The sequence below is a fragment of the Tamandua tetradactyla genome, chromosome 11 (assembly GCF_023851605.1).
Source record: "Tamandua tetradactyla isolate mTamTet1 chromosome 11, mTamTet1.pri, whole genome shotgun sequence".
Lineage (NCBI taxonomy): Eukaryota > Metazoa > Chordata > Mammalia > Pilosa > Myrmecophagidae > Tamandua > Tamandua tetradactyla.
Window position 1 is genome coordinate 73,862,274 of NC_135337.1, and position 22,670 is coordinate 73,884,943.

The 22,670-nt window shown below is 40.0% G+C and overlaps 1 protein-coding gene across 9 annotated transcripts in view; it reads right to left on the reverse strand.

The window, feature by feature from the left end:
* Positions 1 to 22,670, reverse strand: part of WDR27 (WD repeat domain 27) — a 347,331-nt gene that overhangs the window by 302,810 nt on the left and 21,851 nt on the right. For 5 of the 9 annotated variants that reach the window (XM_077120884.1, XM_077120883.1, XM_077120882.1 and 2 more), the window contains one exon: positions 16,569 to 16,764. The exons of 3 other annotated variants lie outside the window; for them this stretch is intronic. In XM_077120884.1, coding sequence (XP_076976999.1) covers positions 16,569 to 16,757 — 189 coding nt within the window. In that variant the 5' untranslated portion in view covers positions 16,758 to 16,764. Of the gene's footprint in view, positions 1 to 16,568; positions 16,765 to 22,670 lie in introns of those variants that run through there. One more of the 9 variants, XM_077120889.1, reaches the window with a different exon arrangement.

Sequence of the window (22,670 nt, forward strand, 5' to 3'; positions counted from 1 at the left end):
TGCCAGAAGAAGTAACAAGTAAGCAGAATACTGAAAGGTAAGGAAGAGAACGTGGAGTTGACAAGAGAAAGACAGCACCCAGGTTGCTGGGAAAGCGAGCCTGGTTAAGAAACCACTAGTATAATTACATGGAACCTTGAATAGGGTATGAGATCTTGTTGGTTTGTACAGGTTAGCATGATGCCCCAATATATTCCAAAGTAATGGGGGCAAGAATAAAGAAGTATTTGCAAAGTCCTCTTAAAGGACTGGAGAAAAATTTGGGACTATTAAACTTCCCCATCTGGGGAATTCCTGGTATTTTCACAAACAGTGGAGATAACCAATTCAATAGGCTGAGCACTCAATCCTGGGGTTCACCCCTATGAAGCTATTCCTGCAAAGGAGAACCTAAGCTTACTTATAATTATGCCTAAGAGTCACCTCCAGAGAACCACTTTTGTTGCTCAGATTTAGCCTCTCTAAGCCACCTCAGCAGGTGAACCTACTGCCTCCCTGCTACGTGGGACCTGACTCTCAGGCGCATAAATCTCCTTGGTAATGTGGGACAGAATGCCTGGGATGAGCAGAGACCCAGCGTCATGGGATTGAGAAAGTCCTCTTGACAAAAAGGGGGAAGAGAGAAATGAGAGGAAATGAGAGAAAATAAGTGTCAATACGGCTGAGAGATTTCAAACAGAGTCAAGGGGTTATCCTGGAGGTCATTCTTACGCATTATATAAAGATCCCTTTTTAGTTTATGGTGTATTGGAGAGGCTGGAGGGAAGTACCTGAAACTGCTGAACAGAGTTCCGGTAGCCTTGATTCTTAAAGATGATTGTATAAAGATACAGCATTTACAATGTGACTGTGTGACTGTGAAAACTTTGTGTCTGTTCCTCCTTTTGTCCAGAGTACAGACAGACAAGTAAAAAAAAATGGATAAAAAATAAATAATAGGGTGGATAAGAGGTTAAAAAAAAAAAAAACAACTGGGTAGACTGAAATACTAGTGATCAATGAGAGGAAGGGGTAAGGGGCATGGGATGTTGAGTTTTTTCATTTTATTTCTTTTTCTGGAGTGATGCAAATTTTCTAAAAATGATCATGGTGATGAATGCACAACTACGTGACGACACCGTGAGCCACAGATTCTGTACTCTGGATGGACTGTACGCACGTGAAAACAGCTCAATAAAAATATATTTTAAAAAAACCACTGGTACACAAAACTAAGGATACAAGAAAAAAAAACAAAAAAAAAAAAACCCCACTTGTACAAGTAAAGCAAAAGCATGAGCCTCTAGAAAGGCGGGCACCAGGGTATGAAAAGAATTTTGCAATTCCACTTATGTAAGGAATTTAATAGAGCTCTAGGAAGTTAAAAACCTGTAAAAACTAAGCAGACAAATAAAATGATCTGATTTGCTCTTCAGAACTATAACATGGCTGTAAGTATGGAGGGGAGGCTAGAGTCGGGAGGGGAACAGATGGGAATGTATCAAAGTACACAGCAGGAGACACAATAAAGGTGTGAATGGGGGGCAATGGAGAGGGATAGGACACAATTAACTGAAGACTGTTTCCAATGGACATAGGGAAACAGAAGAAATTTTGAGTGACTGATAATGTTGATAAGAAAAAAAGGAAATGCAAAAGAAGAAAGATGGAATGGCGGGGGAGAGATAATTTCTTTTCTCCATCATAAAACTAAGGAGATTAAAGTTAATACTAAATAGGCAGTGGGCAGGTTCACATAAGAGTTACCATTCAAAAAAGAGGAAAAGGAGACTTCCATTTCTAGTAATGGCAGACTAATCTGTACAAATCTTCCTGCTGAGAATGACAAGATAAATTTGACAAAATTTGCCACAGAAGATTATACATATATATAATTTTTTGAAGGTTTCAGCAAGCACCCTAGGCCCAGAGAATTATGATGTCAGAGAAAGAGAAAACCAATAGAAGGGATCCAGCATTGGGGTCCACTTTCCCACTGAATTTACATACCATTAAGGCAACTTGTGACAATTCCAGGAAAGGCAGTTGAGAAGCTGGGATAGGTACAAGAGTGGTACAATTACATACATCATTTTCAGAGCATAAACAGAGGTATCTTACTGGGTGAAGGACAAAAAATTCTGTCTTCTCACCACATACTTATGAGAATAGAGTTGATTACCCTGATGTTGAGAAAGCCATACATATTTTACTATAAAACATTGTGGATAGAAGATGGGTCAGATAAGACCTGAGGTGCAGAGGGCCCAGTCTCTCCAGAACATCAACTACTTCCATTTCCCTATCCCGTATTATCAACAGCCCCTGCCAACAGGAAAAAGTTAGAACAGGTACAGCCCAAGAACCCCTAAAGGGTTGGACAGAAAGATCAAAGGTGAGGGTGGAGTTATACAGAGAAGGTAGGGTTTAACAAATGAGTACGACTGCTGATCACTATACTGGTATCTCTTTTAGTCTCCAGTATGTTAGAGCAACTAAAGTAAAAAACTGGGCAAAGTGTAACCCATACCAAACTCTAAAATCTAAAACTGGGGACGTATAACAAATACCAAACTCTAAAATCTGTTCTGTATCTACTTATTGAAGTATACTTCAAAAAGTACTGCTTTTTCTTCCTTTTGTTTACATATATGTTATATTAAACAATAAAAAATTTTTTAAAACACTGTGGATGAATTTCAATAAATTTATTATTAAAAAAATAATAACAACACAATCTACCAAGGTGGGCAAGAAGGACATGCTGCCAGGCACTCAGTGTAGGAGCCCCAAAGGCAAGCTCTAGGAGAAGGGTGCCTGGAGCACACAGCCCACAAGGACCCAGCTCCGAGCTAACTCAGCCCACAGAGAGTGAGGGTGGCGGGACACCAAGCCTCTGCCAGAAGCAAACAAATTTTCTCTGAGACGGTAAGAGCATCAGCATCTCAAATTAGCTCCACTTCTTTTTCTTCCATATATAAGTTCCAGCTATCAATAAAAAGGAACCATATATTCAAAGACTGCACCCTTTTAATCAGAAACCTGGAGAAATAAGAAGCCATAGAAATAAAACCAGGGTATCCAGATGGATGTGGAACTTACCCAGATCTGACCCAGATGTAAGAATTAATAGCTTGAGTTATTATAACTTGATCGAATAGGATCGAAAAGTTAAGAAGAGACTTGGAAAATATAAAACATACTCAAACCTAAGTAATACAAGTGAAAACTAAATGACTGATGAAAAACAAGCTGGATGGGATAATTGGCAACTCAGACATTGCAGAAGAAAATTTAGTGAACTTGAAGACACAGCGACAGAAACCACTCAAAATGAAACTGCCCTTTTGTTCCAAGAAGGCAGCTTAGTGAGATGTGGGATTTGGTTCATCTTCCAGAGCAGTTCATAAATAGCTGGGAACAAGAGAGAACAACTGCTGTGGGACATCAGTGACCAGACCCACAGCCTACTCCAGTCTGGACAAGCTGGACCGACTGCGATGACCCTCAGAACCATGAGTCCCCCAAGCCCGGAGGCCAGCGCCCCTTCCCCAAAGGCTGCTTCCTGGAGGGGAAAGGAAAGGGACTTTACCAGCAGCAGGGGCTGAGCACAACCAAGCTCCAATTGTGGAATCAATTAACAAATTCTGACCACTAAAAATGGAGCCCCAGACCAACTGAATCTCGAATAAGAGTTAAAGGTACTAGGAGTTTTACCCTAGCGTAGAGGGGACAGGGCTGATGGAAAAATAAAAAAAATTAAAAAAAAACAGGTTTTGGGATTGGATAGCACAGAACACTTGAAAAGGGCTGGACCCTTAAAAAGGGGGGGGGGGGGCCACACAGGACCTGGAGATACACAAAGCAGCATACCAACTTCAGTTCTTAATTGGCAAACCCGAAGAACAGGGGTCCTGCTCTGAAAAGGACTTCCTTTTTTGCTTTGTTTCTACTGCTTAAAACTGCTCTCAGGCTCCAACTGACCCAAGCATGGGAGGAATTAAGCTTCTCTGAGAAACACAGAGGCTGGTCAGGGGAAAGGAAGTAATTCACTAGAGGTGGTGCCTTCCCCAGGAGAGGGGTGGGGCCCAGCTCAGGTAGAATTCATCCCTCAAGGAATTCAAACCCCAGGGTCTGGAAAACTGAAGGAATAAAGCCAGCTTACAACCTCTTCTCTGTCTCCACCTTGCACTCCAACCCCACCCACAACCACCCCCATCACCCCCACATGCTCCCAACCCCACCCCCTCATTCACCCCTCACCCCCCTCACACCTTTCACTCACCCCCACCCCCGCCCCAGCAGGGAGAGTCTGCTAAAGTTAAAGGTACCACAACACCTTATGCTGGGGGGACCTGCAGGCAGACAAGCACCAGATACTGGGCAGGATAAGGAAAACAAAGTCCAGAGACTTCACAGGAAAGTCTTTCAACCTGCTGGGTCTCACCCTCGGAGGAAAACCGACCCAGGTGACTCTTTCCTCCTGATAGGAGGCTATATGGTCTGGGAAAATCCAGCTGGGGTCTATAATACCTAAGTAGACCCTCCTAAGTGTGGGGGGTAAAAGGCACCATAGAAACAGGGCAAGAAACAAGAAAACAAGAAATGAAAAATTCTCTTCTGTTAAACAAAACTTAACCTAGAGGTCCAGATAAAGCTGAACTGAATGTCAAAGAACAGACAGACAATAAGTTCATCCAGTAAGAAAATCCTAAGTAAAAGAAGTGAAAGCAATCTTCAGAATTAACTAATTAAGGTGATTAAGTGCCTAGATGCCAGCAAAAAACAACAGATCACACTAGGAAAATTGAAGATATGGCCCAGTCAAAGGAACAAACCAGCAATTCAAATGACATACAGGAGCTGAAACAATTAATTCAGAGTATACGAACAGACATGGAAAACCTCATCAAAAACCAAATCAGTGAATTGAGGGAAGATATAAAGAAGGCAAGGAATGAACAAAAAGAAGAAATCGACAGTCTGAAAAAACAAATCACAGAACTTATGGGAATGAAAGGCACGGTAGAAGAGATGAAAAAAACAATGGAAAGCTACACTGGTAGATTTTGAGAGACAGAACATAGGATTAGTGAACTAGAGGACGGAACATCTGAAATCCAGCAAGAAAAAGAAAATACAGGGAAAGAAATGGAAAAATATAAGCAGGGACTCAGGGAATTGAAAGACAATATGAAGTACACAAATATACGTGTTCTGGCTGTCCCAGAAGGAGAAAGAAGGGAAAAGGAGGAGAAAAACTAAAGGAGGAAATTATCACTGAAAATTTCCCAAAACTTACGAAAGACTTAAAATTACAGATCCAAGAAGTACAGTGTACCCCAAAGAGAATAGAGCCAAACAGATGTACTCCAAGACATTTACTAATCAGAATGTCAGAAGTCAAAGAAAACGAGAGAATCTCAAAAGCAGCAAGAGAAAAGCAATGCATCATGTACAAGGGAAGCCCAACAAAACTATGCATAGATCTCTCAGAAGAAACCATGGAGGCGAGAAGACAGTGGGATGATATATTTAAATTGTTAAAAGAGGAAAAGTGCAAACCAAGAATTCTATATCCAGCAAAACCATTCTTCAAAAATGAGGGAGAAATTAAAACTTTTTCAGAGAAAAAATCAGTGAGAGAATTTGTGACCAAGAGATGGGCTCTGCAAGAAATAATAAAGGGAGCACTAGAGAGAGATACGAAAAGACAGAAGAGAGAGGTGTGGAGAAAAGTATAGAAAGGAAAACTATGAGTAAAGGTAAAAAGAAGGAAAATTATATATGATATATAAAATTCAAAAGGCAAAATGGGGGCGGGCCGCGGTGGCTCAGCGGGCAAGAGTGCTTGCCTGCCATGCCGGAGGACCCCGGTTCGATTCCCGGCCCCAGCCCATGTAAAAAACAAACAAACAAACAAAATATAATAAAACAAGAAAATGTTTAAAAATGTTTCCCTTTCTTCCTCCCTTCCTTCCTTCCATCCTTCCTTCCTTCTCTGTCTTTCCTTCCTTTAAAAAAAAAAAAAAAAAAAAAAAAAAAATTCAAAAGGCAAAATGGTAGAAGAAAGTACTACCCGTACAGTAATAACACTAAATGTTAATGGATTAAACTCCCTAAGCAAAAGACATAGACTGGCAGAATGGATTAAAAACCAGGACCCATCCATATGCTGCCTCTACTCAAAGGACATGAGGGCAAGGACACAAACGGACATTGGCACACCAATGTTTATAGCAGCATTATCTACAATTACCAAGAGATGGAATCACCCAAAATGTCCATCAACAGACAGGTGGCTAAACAAACTGTGACATTTACATAAGATGGAATATTATGCAGCTGTAAGACAGAATAAAGTTATGAAGTATGTAACAACATGGATGAACCTTAAGGACATTATGCTGAGTGTGATTAGCCAAAAACAAAAGGACAAAAACTGTATGGTTTCACTGATATGAACTGACGTTAGTGAATAAACTTGGAACACTTCGTTGGTAACATCAGGAGAGAGAAATAGGGTAAGATATTGGGTAATTGGAGCTGAAGGGATACAGATTGTGCAACAAGAGTGAATATAAAAACTCAAGAAATGGGAAGCACAATACTACCTAATTATAATACAATTATATTAAAACAATGAATGAAGCTGAATGTGAGAATGATAAAGGGAGGAGGGCTGGGGGCATAAATGAAATCACAAAGAAAGATAGATAATAAAGATTGAGATGGTATAATCTAGGAATGCCAAAAGTGTATAATGATAGTGACTAAATGTATAAATTTAAAACATGTTTTTGTATGAGGAAGAACAAAGGAATGTCATTATTACAGGGTGCTGAAAATAGATGGTAATTAATATTTTGAAATCTCACCTTATGTGTGAGACTAAAGCAAAAAATGTTTATTTGTTACAAAATTTATATTTTGAGTAGTGCATTTCCTAATATAACTTATGTAGATAGTTTGATTGAACATCATAAGTACTTGGAATTTCAGGTAGGACATGAGATTTTGCTGGTTTGTCCAGAGTGATGCCCCGATGAATCCCAGAATGATTCGATCAGTGAGTGGAAAAGTATCTGGAAAGCCCCCTTCGGGAAGTGGTGAGAACAGGGAGAAATTCAACTTCCCCAAGTTGAATTCTTGATATTCTCACAAACAGTGTGGACAACCAAAGCTATAGGCAAAGCCCCCAGTCTTGGGATTTGTTCATATGAAACTTATCCCCACAAAGGATAGGTCAAGCCTACTTAAAATTTAGGCCTAAGAGTCACCCCCAAGAGAGCCTCTTTTGTTGCTCAGATGTGGCGCCTCTCTCCAGCCAACACAATGAGCAGTCTCACAACCCTACCCCTCTCTGCGTGGGACATGACTCCCAGGGCTGTGGACCTTCCTGGCAATGTGGGACAGAGATCTTGCAATGAATGGAGACTCAGCATCAAGGGATTGAGAAAAACCCTAGAATGAGCTGAGCCTTAGCATCAAGAGATTGAGAAAACCTTCTCGACCAAAAGGAGGAAGAGGGAAAGGAGACAAAGTGTCAATGGCTGAGAGATTCCAAACAGAGTCAAGACGTTATCCTGTAGGTTATTCTTATGCATTAAGTAGATACCATCTTGTTATTCAAGATGTAATGGAGAAGCTGGAGGGAACTGCCTGAAAATGTAGAGCTGTGTTCCAGAAGCCTTGCTTCTTGAGGATGATTGAATAATGATACAGCTGTCACAATGTGACTGTGTGATTGTGAAAACCTTGTGTCTGATGCTCCTTTTATCTACCTTGTCAACAAAGGAGTAGAACATATGGAATAAAAATAAATAATAGGGGGAAAAATGTTAAAATAAATTTAGTTTGAAATGCTAGTGGTAAATGAAAGCAAGGGGTAAGGGGTATGGTACGTATAACTTTTTTTTCTCTATTATCGTTTTATTTCTTTTTCTGTTGCCTTTTGATTTCTTTTACTAAATCAATGTAAATGTTCTAAGAAATGATGAATATGCAACTATGTGATGATATTAAGAATTATTGATTATATATGTAGAATGGAATGATATCTTATTGGTTTTTTGTTTGTTAAATGTTTATTAATAAAAAATTTAAATTAAAAACTAAATAAATAAATAAATAAATAAATTATAGGGGGAACAAATGCTAAAATAAATTTAGTTTAAATGCTAGTGATCAATGAAAGCAAGGGGTAACGGGTATGGTAGGTATAATCTTTTTTTTTTTCTTTCCTGTGTTCGTTTTATTTCTTTTTCTATTGTCTTTTTATTTCTTTATCTGAATTAATGCAAATGTTCGAAGAAATGATGAATATGCAACCAAGTGATGATATTGTGAATTACTGATTATGTTGTTTTATTTTTTTAATAAATTAAAAAAGAAAATAGATGGTAATTAATATTTTAAAATTTCGACTTATGTGTGAGACTAAAGCAAAAAAATGTTTCTTTAGTACAAAATTTATATTTTGACTAGTGCATCTCCTAATACACCTTATGCAGATAGTTGGTTGAAAACCATAAGTACATGGAACCTTGGGTAGGACATGAGATTTTGTTGGTTTGTCCAGGGTGATGCCCCGATGAATCCCAGAGTGATTTGATCAGCGAGTGGAAAAATATTTGCAAAGTCCCCTTCGGAAAATGGTGAGAATGGGGAGAAATTTAACCTCCCCAAGTTGAATTCTTGATATTCTCACAAGCAGTGCAGATAACCAAAGCTATAGGCTGAGCCCTCAGTCTTGGGGTTCGTTCACATGAAACTTAACCACACAAAGGATAAGTCAAGCCTACTTAAAATTAGGCCTAAGAGTCATCCCCAAGAGAACCTCTTTTGTTACTCAGATGTGTCCTCTGTCTCCAGCCAATACAACAAGCAAACTCACCACACTCCCCCTGTCTACGTGGGACATGACTCCCAGGGGTGAGGACCTTTCTGGCAATGTGGGACAGAAATCCTAGAATGAACTGAGACTCAGCATCAAGGGATTGAGAAGAACTCTAGAATGAGCTGAGACCCAGCATCAAGGTATTGAGAAAACCTTCTCAACCAAAAGGGGGAAGAGTGAAATGAGACAAAATAAAGTGTCAATGGCTGAGAGATTCCAAACAGAGTAGAGAGGATATCCTGGAGGTTATTCTTATGCATTAAGTAGATATCACCTTGTTAGTCAACATGTAATGGAGAGGCTGGAGGGAATTGTCTGGAAATGTAGAGCTGTGTTGCAGTAGCCATGTTTCTTGATGATGATTGTATAATGATATAGCTTTCACAATGTGACTGTGTGATTGTGAAATCCTTGTATCTGATGCTCCTTTTATCTAACTTGTCAACAGACGAGTAGAACATATGGAATAAAAATAAATAATGGGGGAACAAATGTTAAATAAATTCACTTTGAAATGCTATTGATCAAATAAAGGGAAGGGTAAGGGGTATGGTATGTAAATTTTTTTTTTCCTTTTCTGTTTTTGTTTTATTTTTCTGTTGTCTTTTTACTTCTTTTTCTGAATTGATGCAAATGTTCTAAGAAATTATCATGATGATGAATATGCAATGATGTGATGATATTGCAAACGACTGATTATATATATAGAATGAAATGAGCATATATTATGGAGTTTGTATTTCTTTCTTGTAATTTCTTTTTTTTTGTATTAACGAAAAAAAAAAGAAATTAACACAACATTTAGAAATCATATCATTCTACATATGCACTCAATAATTCTTAACATCATCACATAGATGCATGATCATCATTTCTTAGTACATTTGCAACGGTTTAGAGGAACTAGCAACACAACAGAAAAAGAAACAAAATGTTAATATAGAGAAAAGAAATAAAAGTAGTAACAATAGTAAAAAAAAAAAAAAAAAACCCTATAGCTCAGATGCACTTTCATTCAGTGCTTTAACATGATTACTTTACAATTAGGTATTATTCTGCTGTCCATTCTTGAGTTTTTGTATCTAGTCCTGTTGCACAGTCTGTATCCCTTCAGCTCCAATTGCCCATTGTATTACCCTGTTTCTAACTCCTGTTGGACGCTGTTACCAATGACATATTTCAAGTATATTCTTGAATGTCCGTTCACATCAGTGGGACCATACAGTATTTGTCCTTTAGTTTTTGGCTGGACTCACTCAGAATAATATTCTCTAGGTCCATCCATGTTATTACATGCCTCATAAGTTTATCTTGTCTTAAAGCTGCATAATATTCCATCGTATGTATATACCACAGTTTGTTTAGCCATTCTTCTGTTGATGGACATTTTGGCTGTTTCCATCTCTTTGCAATTGTAAATAACGCTGCTATAAACATTGGTGTGCAAATGTCCGTTTGTGTCTTTGTCCTTAAGTTCTTTGAGTAGATACCTAGCAATGGCATTGCTGGGTCGTATGGCAATTCTATATTCAGCTTTTTGAGGAACCGCCAAACTGCCTTCCACAGTGGTTACACCATTTGACATTCCCACCAACAGTGGATAAGTGTGCCTCTTTCTCCGCATCCTCTCCAGCACTTGTCATTTTCTCTTTTGTTGATAATGGCCTTTCTGGTGGGTGTGAGATGATATCTCATTGTGGTTTTGATTTACATTTCTCTAATGGCCAGGGACATTGAGCATCTCTTCATGTGCCTCTTGGTCATCCGTATTTCCTCTTCTGGTAGGTGTCTGTTCAAGTCTTTTTCCCATTTTGTAATTGGGTTGGCTGTCTTTTTGTTGTTGAGTTGAACAATCTCTTTATAAATTCTGGATACTAGACCTTTATCTGATACGTCATTTCCAAATATTATCTCCCATTGTGTAGGCTGTCTTTCTACTTTCTTGATGAAGTTCTTTGATGCACAAAAGTGTTTAATTTTGAGGAGCTCCCATTTATTTATTTCTTTCTTCAGTGCTCTTGCTTTCGGTTTATGGTCCATAAAACCACCTCCAGTTGTAAGATTCATAAGATATCTCCCTACATTTTCCTCTAACTGTTTTATGGTCTTAGACCTAATGTTTAGATCTTTGATCCATTTTGAGTTAACTTTTGTATAAGGTGTGAGATGTGGGTCTTCTTTCATTCTTTTACATATGGATATCCAGTTCTCTAGGCACCATTTATTGAAGAGACTCTTCTGTCCCAGGTGAGTTGGCTTGACTGCCTTATCAAAGATCAAATGTCCATAGATGAGAGAGTCTATATCTGAGCACTCTATTCGATTCCATTGGTCGATATATATGTCTTTATGCCAATACCATGCTGCTTTGACCACTGTGGCTTCATAATATGCCTTAAAGTCCGGCATCACGAGACCTCCAGCTTCGTTTTTTTTTCCTCAAGATGTTTTTAGCAATTCGGAGCAACCTGCCCTTCCAGATAAATTTGCTTATTGGTTCTTCTAATTCTGAAAAATAAGTTGTTGGGATTTTGATTGGTATTGCATTGAATCTGTAGATCAGTTTAGGTAGGATTGACATCTTAATTATATTTACTCTTCCAATCCATGAACATGGTATGCCCTTCCATCTATTTAGGTCTTCTGTGATTTCTTTTAGCAGTTTTTTGTAGTTTTCTTCATATAGGTTTTTTGTCTCTTTAGTTAAATTTATTCCTAGGTATTTTATTCTTTCAGTTGCGATTGTAATTGGGATTCGTTTCTTGATTTCCCCCTCAGCTTGTTCATTACTAGTGTACAGAAAAGCTACAGATTTTTTAATGTTGATCTTGTAGCCTGCTACGTTGCTGTACTCATTTATTAGCTCTAGTAATTTTGTTGTGGATTTTTCTGGGTTTTCTACGTATAGTATCATATCGTCTGCAAACAGTGATAGTTTTACTTCTTCCTTTCCAATTTTGATGCCTTGTATTTCTTTTTTTGTCTAATTGCTTTGGCTAGAACTTCCAACAAAACGTTGAATAATAGTGGTGATAGTGGACATCCTTGTCTTGTTCCTGATCTTAGGGGGAAAGTTTTAAATTTTTCCCCATTGAGGATGATATTAGCTGTGGGTTTTTCATATATTCCCTCTATCATTTTAAGGAAGTTCCCTTGTATTCCTATCCTTTGAAGTGTTTTCAACAGGAAAGGATGTTGAATCTTATCAAATGCCTTCTCTGCATCAATTGAGATGATCATGTGATTTTTCTGCTTTGATTTGTTGATGTGGTGTATTACATTAATTGATTTTCTTATGTTGAACCATCCTTGCATACCTGGGATGAATCCTACTTGGTCATGATTTATAATTCTTTTAATGTGTTGTTGGATATGATTTGCTAGAATTTTATTGAGGATTTTTGCATCTATATTCATTAGAGAGATTGGTCTGTAGTTTTCTTTTTTTGTAATATCTTTGCCTGGTTTTGGTATGAGGGTGATGTTGGCTTCATAGAATGAATTAGGTAGTTTTCCCTCAACTCCGATTGTTTTGAAGAGTTTGAGGAGAGTTGGTACTAATTCTTTCTGGAATGTTTGATAGAATTCACATGTGAAGCCGTCTGGTCCTGGACTTTTCTTTTTAGGGAGCTTTTGAATGACTAATTCAATCTCTTTACTTGTGATTGGTTTGTTGAGGTCATCTATTTCTTCTTGAGTCAAAGTTGGTTGTTCATGTCTTTCCAGGAACCCGTCCATTTCCTCTAAATTGTTGTATTTATTAGCGTAAAGTTGTTCATAGTATCCTGTTATTACCTCCTTTATTTCTGTGAGGTCAGTAGTTATGTCTCCTCTTCCATTTCTGATCTTATTTATTTGCATCCTCTCTCTTCTTCTTTTTGTCAATCTTGCTAAGGGCCCATCAATCTTATTGATTTTCTCATAAAACCAACTTCTGGTTTTATTGATTTTCTCTATTGTTTTCATGTTTTCAATTTCATTTATTTCTGCTCTAATCTTTGTTATTTCTTTCCTTTTGCTTGCTTTGGGATTAGTTTGCTGTTCTTTCTCCAGTTCTTCCAAGTGGACAGTTAATTCCTGCATTTTTGACTTTTCTTCTTTTCTGATAAAGGCATTTAGGGCAATAAATTTCCCTCTTAGCACTGCCTTTGCTGCGTCCCATAAGTTTTGATATGTTCTGTTTTCATTTTCATTCGCCTCTAGGTATTTACTAATTTCTCTTGCAATTTCTTCTTTGACCCACTTGTTGTTTAAGAGTGTGTTGTTGATCCTCCATGTATTTGCGAATTTTCTGGCACTTCGCCTATTATTGATTTCCACCTTCATTCCTTTATGATCCGAGAAAGTGTTGTGTATGATTTCAATCTTTTTAAATTTGTTAAGACTTGCTTTGTGACCCAGCATATGGTCTATCTTTGAGAATGATCCATGAGCACTTGAAAAAAAGGTGTATCCTGCTGTTGTGGAATGTAATGTCCTATAGATGTCTGTTAAGTCTAGCTCATTTATAGTAATATTCAGATTCTCTATTTCTTTATTGATCCTCTGTCTAGATGTTCTGTCCATTGATGAGAGTGGTGAATTGAAGTCTCCAGCTATTATGGTATATGTGTCTATTTCCCTTTTCAGTGTTTGCAGTGTATTCCTCACGTATTTTGGGGCATTCTGGTTCGGTGCATCAATGTTTATGATTGTTATGTCTTCTTGTTTAATTGTTCCTTTTATTAGTATATAGTGTCCTTCTTTGTCTCTTTTAACTGTTTTACATTTGAAGTCTAATTTGTTGGATATTAGTATAGCCACTCCTGCTGTTTTCTGGTTGTTATTTGCATGAAATATCTTTTCCCAACCTTTCACTTTCAACCTATATATATCTTTTGGTCTAAGATGCGTTTCCTGTAGACAGCATATAGAAGGATCCTGTTTTTTAATCCATTCAGCCAGTCTATGTCTTTTGATTGGGGAATTCAGTCCATTAACATTTAGAGTTATTACTGTTTGGATAATATTTTCCTCTACCATTTTGCCTTTTGTATTATATATATCATATCTGACTTTCCTTCATTCTACACTCTTCTCCATGCCTCTCTCTTCTGTCTTTTTGTATCTGACTCTAGTGCTCCCTTTGGTATTTCTTGCAGAGCTGGGCTCTTGGTCACAAATTCTCTCAGTGACTTTTTGTCTGAGAATGTTTTAATTTCTCCCTCATTTTTGAAGGATAATTTTGCTGGATATAGGAGTCTTGGTTGGCAGTTTTTCTCTTTTAGTAACTTAAATATATCATCCCACTGTCTTCTAGCTTCCATGGTTTCTGCTGAGAAATCTACACATAGTCTTATTGGGTTTCCCTTGTATGTGATGGATTGCTTCTCTCTCGCTGCTTTCAAGATCCTCTCTTTCTCTTTGACCTCTGACATTCTAATTAGTAAGTGTCTTGGGGAACGCCTATTTGGGTCTAATCTCTTTGGGGTGCGCTGCACTTCTTGGATCTGTAATTTTAGGTCTTTCATAAGAGTTGGGAAATTTTCAGTGATAATTTCTTCCATTAGTTTTTCTCTTCCTTTTCCCTTCTCTTCTCCTTCTGGGATACCCACAACACGTATATTTGTCCGGTTCACATTATCCTTGAGTTCCCTGATACCCTGTTCAAATTTTTCCATTCTTTTCTGGATAGTTTCTGTTTCTTTTTGAAATTCAGATGTTCCGTCCTCCAGATCACTAATTCTATCTTCTGTCTCTTTAAATCTATCATTGTAGGTATCCATTGTTTTTTCCATCTTTTCTACTTTATCCTTCACTTCCATAAGCTCTGTGATTTGTTTTTTCAGTTTTTCTATTTCTTCTTTTTGATCAGTCCATGTCTTCTTCATGTCCTCCCTCAATTTATCAATTTCGTTTTTGAAGAGGTTTTCCATTTCTGTTCGTATATTCAGCATTAGTTGTTTCAGCTCCTGTATCTCATTTGAACTATTGGTTTGTTCCTTTGACTGGGCCATATTTTCAATTTTCTGAGTGTGATCTGTTATCTTCTGCTGGCGTCTGGGCATTTAGTCAGATTTCCCTGGGTGTTGGACCCCACAGGTTGAAAGATTTTTCTGTGAAATCTCTGGGTTCTGTTTTTCTTATCCTGCCCAGTAGGTGGCGCTCGTGGCACACGTTTGTCTACGGGATCCACCAGTAAAAGTTGCTGTGGGTCATTTAACTTTGGAAAACTGTCGCCGTAGGGGAGGTTTGGCAGCCGAAGCCTCTTGGAAGAGTGCCAGCCGGCCCGGGGGTCCGAACGCGGGGAGGGTCGTTGGCCACCGCAGCACGGGAGAGCGCCGGACCGAATTTCCTAGTCGGCCCGGGACACCAAGCATGGCGGGAGGGCACCAGCTGTCGCAGCCCGGGAGAGTGCACTGTTTCCAGCCGGACCTGGGAGTCACATGTTTGGAAGGGGCCCCCCGGTCACCGTTCTGCGCAGTCTGGGGATTTCCGTCCCAACTCTCTCAGTTGGTCTGTGGGGCCTCGCGTGGTGGGGGCGCCAGCCGCCGCAGCCCATGGGGACCGGCTGCCCAATTCTGCCAGCTGGCCTGGCAAGGAGGAAAGGAGGGACTCCAGCCGCTTGCCGTCCCGCCCGGGAAAGCCCGCGCCCCTCGGCAATTTCACCGGAGCTGGTTCTTCCAGACAGTCAGCTGTTCCAGGATGTGGTATGCCGTCCCTTTGATCTCCGTCGTGGCTCCGGGAGCTTCTCTGTATTGTCTCCACTCCCCCAGTAGCTCTTCTGGAGGAGGAAAGGTGAGGGTGGCAAGGCTGTCGAGGCCGGTGGCGGAGGGGCCGGTGAAGGTGGAAGAGGGCACGGCGGTGGTTGGAGAGCCGCCACAGCAGGAGGGGGAAGAGGGGAGAGGAGAGCGGGCGGGCCGGCTCCTGCAGGGCGTGGGCGCCGCGCGCCTGTCCGGCGGGCAAAGAGGGGAGAGGAGGGCGGGCGGGCCGGCTGCTGCGGGGTGTGGGCGCCGCGCGCCGGGCCGGCGGGCAAAGAGGGGAGAGGAGGGCGGGCGGGCCGGCTGCTGTGGGGTGTGGGCGCCGCACGCCAGGTCGGCGGGCAAAGAGGGGAGAGGAGGGCGGGCGGGCCAGCTGCTGCGGAGCGTGGGCGCCGCACGCCGGGTTGGCGGGCAAAGAGGGGAGAGGAGGGCAGGCGGGCCGGCTGCTGCGGGGCGTGGGAGCCCTGTAATTTCTTTTTAATTAATAAGAAATTTTTTTAAATCCTATCAGTTTGATACAAACAATTCTGCAATAAATATAATAAACGTTTTTAAAGAAGTATATTAAATACCTACATAACAGAGGGTAGTGACGATAGCATGTTATGAATGTAATTTATACAAATGAATTGTATATTTAAAAGTTAAAATGGGAAATTTTATGTTGTGTATATGTTACCACAATAAACGTTTTCCTTAAATCTTTTACAAAAGTTTAACTAGTTTTGATTGTATAAGATGAACATTTTACTTGCTCACGTTCTTAAAGAAGAATTGCTTTAAATAAAGTAAATCCAGACAGTTTACTTTCTAAAAATACAATTTGTTAACTCTTTCCTTTCGTAGCCATAGAGGAGCAATATCACCCAAACAGAATTAAAATGGGGGGGGGGGGGACACAAGGCCCTTCATATCAGCTGGCTTAACAAGAAACACAATGTTTTAAATACCTGATAAAACGGATTCTTGGTATTCTGTATGCAAAGTTCATTTCCATTTATAGGGAAAGCACAGTAATGCTTACTGCAAGCAATTTGGACGTGAGATGCAGATTCCTTGGATTCAACCAAGTATTCTTCCACAACTATGTCACCGACATTATCACCATTACTGGAGAAAAGGTCTTGTGGCTTTTCCATCTACAGCCTGAAAACATGAAGTACATATAGGATAACTAGGGACAAGACATTTAACATGGTTAAAAGCATATGTTAAGAGCCGACCCGCCCGCCCTCCTTCTCCCCTCTCTTTCTCCACCGGCCCGTCGCGCGGTGCCCACGCCCCGCAGCAGCCGGGCCGCCCGCCCTCCTCTCCCCTCTTTGTCCGCCGGCCCGGCGCGCGGCACCCACGCTCCGCAGCAGCCGGCCCGCCCGCCCTCCTCTCCCCTCTTCCCCCCCCTGCTCCGGCGGCTCTCCAACCACCACGGTGCCCTCTTCCACCGCCTTCACCGGCTCCTCAGCCACCGGCCTCGACAGCCTTGCCACCGTCACCTTTCCTCCTCCAGAACAGCTACTGGGGGAGTGGAGACAATACAGAGCAGCTCCCTGAGCCACGACGGAGATAAAAGGGACGGCGTACCCCATCCTGGAATGGCTGACTGTCTGGGAGAACCAACTCCGGTGAGAACACCGAGGGACGCAGGCTTTCAGCGCGGAACGGCAAGCGGCCGGAGTCCCTCCCTTCCTCCTTCCCAGGCCAGCTGGCAGAATTGGGCAGGCGGTCCCCATGGGCTGCGGCGGCTGGCGTCCCCAACACGCGAGGCCCCCCGGACCAACTGAAAGAGTTGGGTGAGAAATCCCCAGACTGCGGAGAACGGTGACCAGGGGGTCCCTTCCAAACACGTGACTCCCCGGTCCGCCTGGGAACAGTGCACTATTCCGGGCTGCGACAGCTGGAGCCCTTCCGCCACGCTTGGCTCCCCGAGCCGACTAGGAAATTTGGTCGGGCGCTCTCACGTGCTGCAGTGGCCAGCGACCCTCCCCGCGTTCGGACCCCCAGGCCGGCTGGCACTCTTCCAAGACGCTTCGGCTGCCAAAACTCCCCTACGGCGAGAGTTTTCCAGAGTTAAAGGACCCACAGCAACTTTTACTGGTGGATCCCGTAGACAAATGTGTGCCACGAGCGCCACCTACTGGGCAGGATAAGAAAAACAGAACCCAGAGATTTCACAGAAAAATCTTTCAACCTGTGGGGTCCAACACCCAGGGAAATCTGACTAAATGCCCAGACGCCAGCAGAAGATAACAGATCACGCTCAGAAAATTGAAAATATGGCCCAGTCAAAGGAACAAACCAATAGTTCAAATGAGATACAGGAACTGAAACAACTAATGCTGAATATACGAACAGAAATGGAAAATCTCTTCAAAAACGAAATTGATAAATTGAGGGAGGACATGAAGAAGACATGGGCTGAACATAAAGAAGAAATAGAAAAACTGAAAAAACAAATCACAGAGCTTATGGAAGTGAAGGATAAAGTAGAAAAGATGGAAAAAACAATGGATACCTACAATGATAGATTTAAAGAGACAGAAGATAGAATTAGTGATCTGGAGGATACAATATCTGAATTTCAAAAAGAAACAGAAACTATCCAGAAAAGAATGGAAAAATTTGAACAGGGTATCAGGGAACTCAAGGACAATATGAACCGCACAAATATACGTGTTGTGGGTGTCCCAGAAGGAGAAGAGAAGGGAAAAGGAGGAGAAAAACTAATGGAAGAAATTATCACTGAAAATTTCCCAACTCTTATGAAAGACCTAAAATTACAGATCCAAGAAGTGCAGCGCACCCCAAAGAGATTAGACCCAAATAGGCATTCCCCAAGACACTTACTAGTTAGAATGTCAGAGGTCAAAGAGAAAGAGAGGATCTTGAAAGCAGCGAGAGAGAAGCAATCCATCACATACAAGGGAAACCCAATAAGACTATGTGTAGATTTCTCAGCAGAAACCATGGAAGCTAGAAGACAGTGGGATGATATATTTAAAATACTAAAAGAGAAAAACTGCCAACCAAGACTCCTATATCCAGCAAAATTATCCTTCAAAAATGAGGGAGAAATTAAAACATTCTCAGACAAAAAGTCACTGAAAGAATTTGTGACCAAGAGACCAGCTCTGCAAGAAATACTAAAGGGAGCACTAGAGTCAGATACAAAAAGACAGAAGAGAGAGATATGGAAAAGAGTGTAGAAAGAAGGAAAATCAGATATGATATATATAATACAAAAGGCAAAATGTTAGAGGAAAATATTATCCAAACAGTAATAACACTAAATGTCAATGGACTGAATTCCCCAATCAAAAGACATAGATTGGCAGAATGGATTAAAAAACAGGATCCTTCTATATGCTGTCTACAGGAAACACATCTTAGACCCAAAGATAAACATAGGTTGAAAGTGAAAGGTTGGGAAAAGATATTTCATGCAAATAACAACCAGAAAAGAGCAGGAGTGGCTATACTAATATCCAACAAATTAGACTTCAAATGTAAAACAGTTAAAAGAGACAAAGAAGGACACTATATATTAATAAAAGGAACAATTAAACAAGAAGACATAACAATCATAAATATTTACGCACCGAATCAGAATGCCCCAAAATACATGAGGAATATACTGCAAACACTGAAAAGGGAAATAGACTCATATACCATAATAGTTGGAGACTTCAACTCACCACTCTCATCAATGGACAGAACATCTAGACAGAGGATCAACAAAGAAATAGAGAATCTGAATATTACTATAAATGAACTAGACTTAATAGATATTTATAGGACATTACATCCCACAACAGCAGGATACACCTTTTGCTCAAGTGCTCATGGATCATTCTCAAAGATAGACCATATGCTGGGTCACAAAGCAAGTCTTAATAAATTTAAAAAGATTGAAATCTTACACAACACTTTCTCGGACCATAAAGGAATGATGTTGGAAATCAATAATAGGCAGAGTGCCAGAAAATTCACAAATACGTGGAGGCTCAACAACACACTCCTAAACAACGACTGGGTCAAAGAAGAAATTGCTAGAGAAATTAGCAAATACCTCGAGGCGAATGAAAATGAAAACACAACATATCAAAACTTATGGGACGCAGCAAAGGCAGTGTTAAGAGGGAAATTTATTGCTCTAAATGCCTATATCAGAAAAGAAGAAAAGGCAAAAATTCAGGAATTAACTATCCATTTGGAAGAACTGGAGAAAGAACAGCAAGCTAACCCCAAAGCAAGCAAAAGGAAAGAAACAACAAAGATTAGAGCACAAATAAATCAAATTGAAAACATGAAAACAATAGAGAAAATCAATAAGGCCAGAAGTTGGTTCTATGAGAAAATCAATAAGATTGATGGGCCCTTAGCAATATTGACAAAAAGAAGAAGAGAGAGGATGCAAATAAATAAGATCAGAAATGGAAGAGGAGACATAACTACTGACCTCACAGAAATAAAGGAGGTAATAACAGGATACTATGAACAACTTTACGCTAATAAATACAACAATTTAGAGGAAATGGACGGGTTCCTGGAAAGACATGAACAACCAACTTTGACTCAAGAAGACATAGATGACCTCAACAAACCAATCACAAGTAAAGAAATTGAAGCAGTCATTCAAAAGCTTCCTAAAAAGAAAAGTCCAGGACCAGACGGCTTCACATGTGAATTCTATCAAACATTCCAGAAAGAATTAGTACCAACTCTCCTCAAACTCTTCAAAAAAATCGAAGTGGAGGGAAAACTACCTAATTCATTCTATGACGCCAACATTACCCTCATACCAAAACCAGGCAAAGATATTACAAGAAAAGAAAACTACAGGCCGATCTCTCTAATGAATATAGATGCAAAAATCCTCAATAAAATTCTAGCAAATCGTATCCAACAACACATTAAAAGAATTATTCATCATGACCAAGTAGGATTCATCCCAGGTATGCAAGGATGGTTCAACATAAGAAAATCAATTAATGTAATACACCATATCAACAAATCAAAGCAGAAAAATCACATGATCATCTCAATTGATGCAGAGAAGGCATTTGACAAGATTCAACATCCTTTCCTGTTGAAAACACTTCAAAGGATAGGAATACAAGGGAACTTCCTTAAAATGATAGAGGGAATATATGAAAAACCCACAGCTAATATCATCCTTAATGGGGAAAAATTGAAAACGTTCCCCCTAAGATCAGGAACAAGACAAGGATGTCCACTATCACCACTATTATTCAACATTGTGTTGGAGGTTCTAGCCAGAGCAATTAGACAAGAAAAAGAAATACAAGGCATCAAAATTGGAAAGGAAGAAGTAAAACTATCACTGTTTGCAGATGATATGATACTATACGTCGAAAACTCGGAAAAATCCACAACAAAACTACTAGAGCTAATAAATGAGTACAGCAAAGTAGCAGGTTACAAGATCAACATTCAAAAATCTGTAGCATTTCTATACACTAGCAATGAACAAGCTGAGGGGGAAATCAAGAAACGAATCCCATTTACAATTGCAACTAAAAGAATAAAATACCTAGGAATAAATTTAACTAAAGAGACAAAAAACCTATATAAAGAAAACTACAAAAAACTGCTAAAAGAAATCACAGAAGACCTAAACAGATGGAAGGGCATACCGTGTTCATGGATTGGAAGACTAAATATAGTTAAGATGTCAATCCTACCTAAATTGATTTACAGATTCAATGCAATACCAATCAAAATCCCAACAACTTATTTTTCAGAAATAGAAAAACCAATAAGCAAATTTATCTGGAAGGGCAGGGTGCCCCGAATTGCTAAAAACATCTTGAGGAAAAAAAACGAAGCTGGAGGTCTTGCACTGCCTGACTTTAAGGCATATTATGAAGCCACAGTGGTCAAAAAGCATGGTATTGGCATAAAGATAGATATATCGACCAATGGAATTGAATAGAGTGCTCAGATATAGACCCTCTCATCTATGGACATTTGATCTTTGATAAGGCAGTCAAGCCAACTCACCTGGGACAGAACAGTCTCTTCAATAAATGGTGCCTAGAGAACTGGATATCCATATGCAAAAGAATGAAAGAAGACCCATATCTCACACCCTACACAAAAGTTAACTCAAAATGGATCAAAGATCTAAACATTAGGTCTAAGACCATAGAACAGTTAGAGGAAAATGTCGGGAGATATCTTATGAATCTTACAATTGGAGGCGGTTTTATGGACCTTACACCTAAAGCAAGAGCACTGAAGAAGGAAATAAATAAATGGGAACTCCTCAAAATTAAACACTTTTGTGCATCAAAGAACTTCATCAAGAAAGTAGAAAGACAGCCTACACAATGGGAATCAATATTTGGAAACGACATATCAGATAAAGGTCTAGTATCCAGAATTTATAATGAGATTGTTCAACTCAACAACAAAAAGATAGCCAACCCAATTACAAAATGGGAAAAAGACTTGAATAGACACCTCTCAGAGGAGGAAATACAAATGGCCAAAAGACACATGAAGAGATGCTCAATGTCCCTGGCCATTAGAGAAATGCAAATCAAAACCACAATGAGATATCATCTCACACCCACCAGAATGGCCATTATCAACAAAACAGAAAATGACAAGTGCTGGAGAGGATGCGGTGAAAGAGGCACACTTATCCACTGTTGGTGGGAATGCCAAATGGTGCAACCACTGTGGAAAACAGTTTGGCGGTTCCTCAAAAAGCTGAATATAGAATTGCCATACGACCCAGCAATACCATTGCTGGGAATCTACTCAAAGGAATTAAGGGCAAAAACTCAAACGGACATTTGCACACCAATGTTTATAGCAGCGTTATTTACAATTGCAAAGAGATGGAAACAGCCAAAATGTCCATCAACAGACGAGTGGCTAAACAAACTGTGGTATATACATACGATGGAATATTATGCAGCTTTAAGGCAGGATAAACTTATGAAGCATGTAATAACATGGATGGACCTAGAGAACATTATGCTGAGTAAGTCTAGCCAAAAACTAAAAGACAAATACTGTATGGTTCC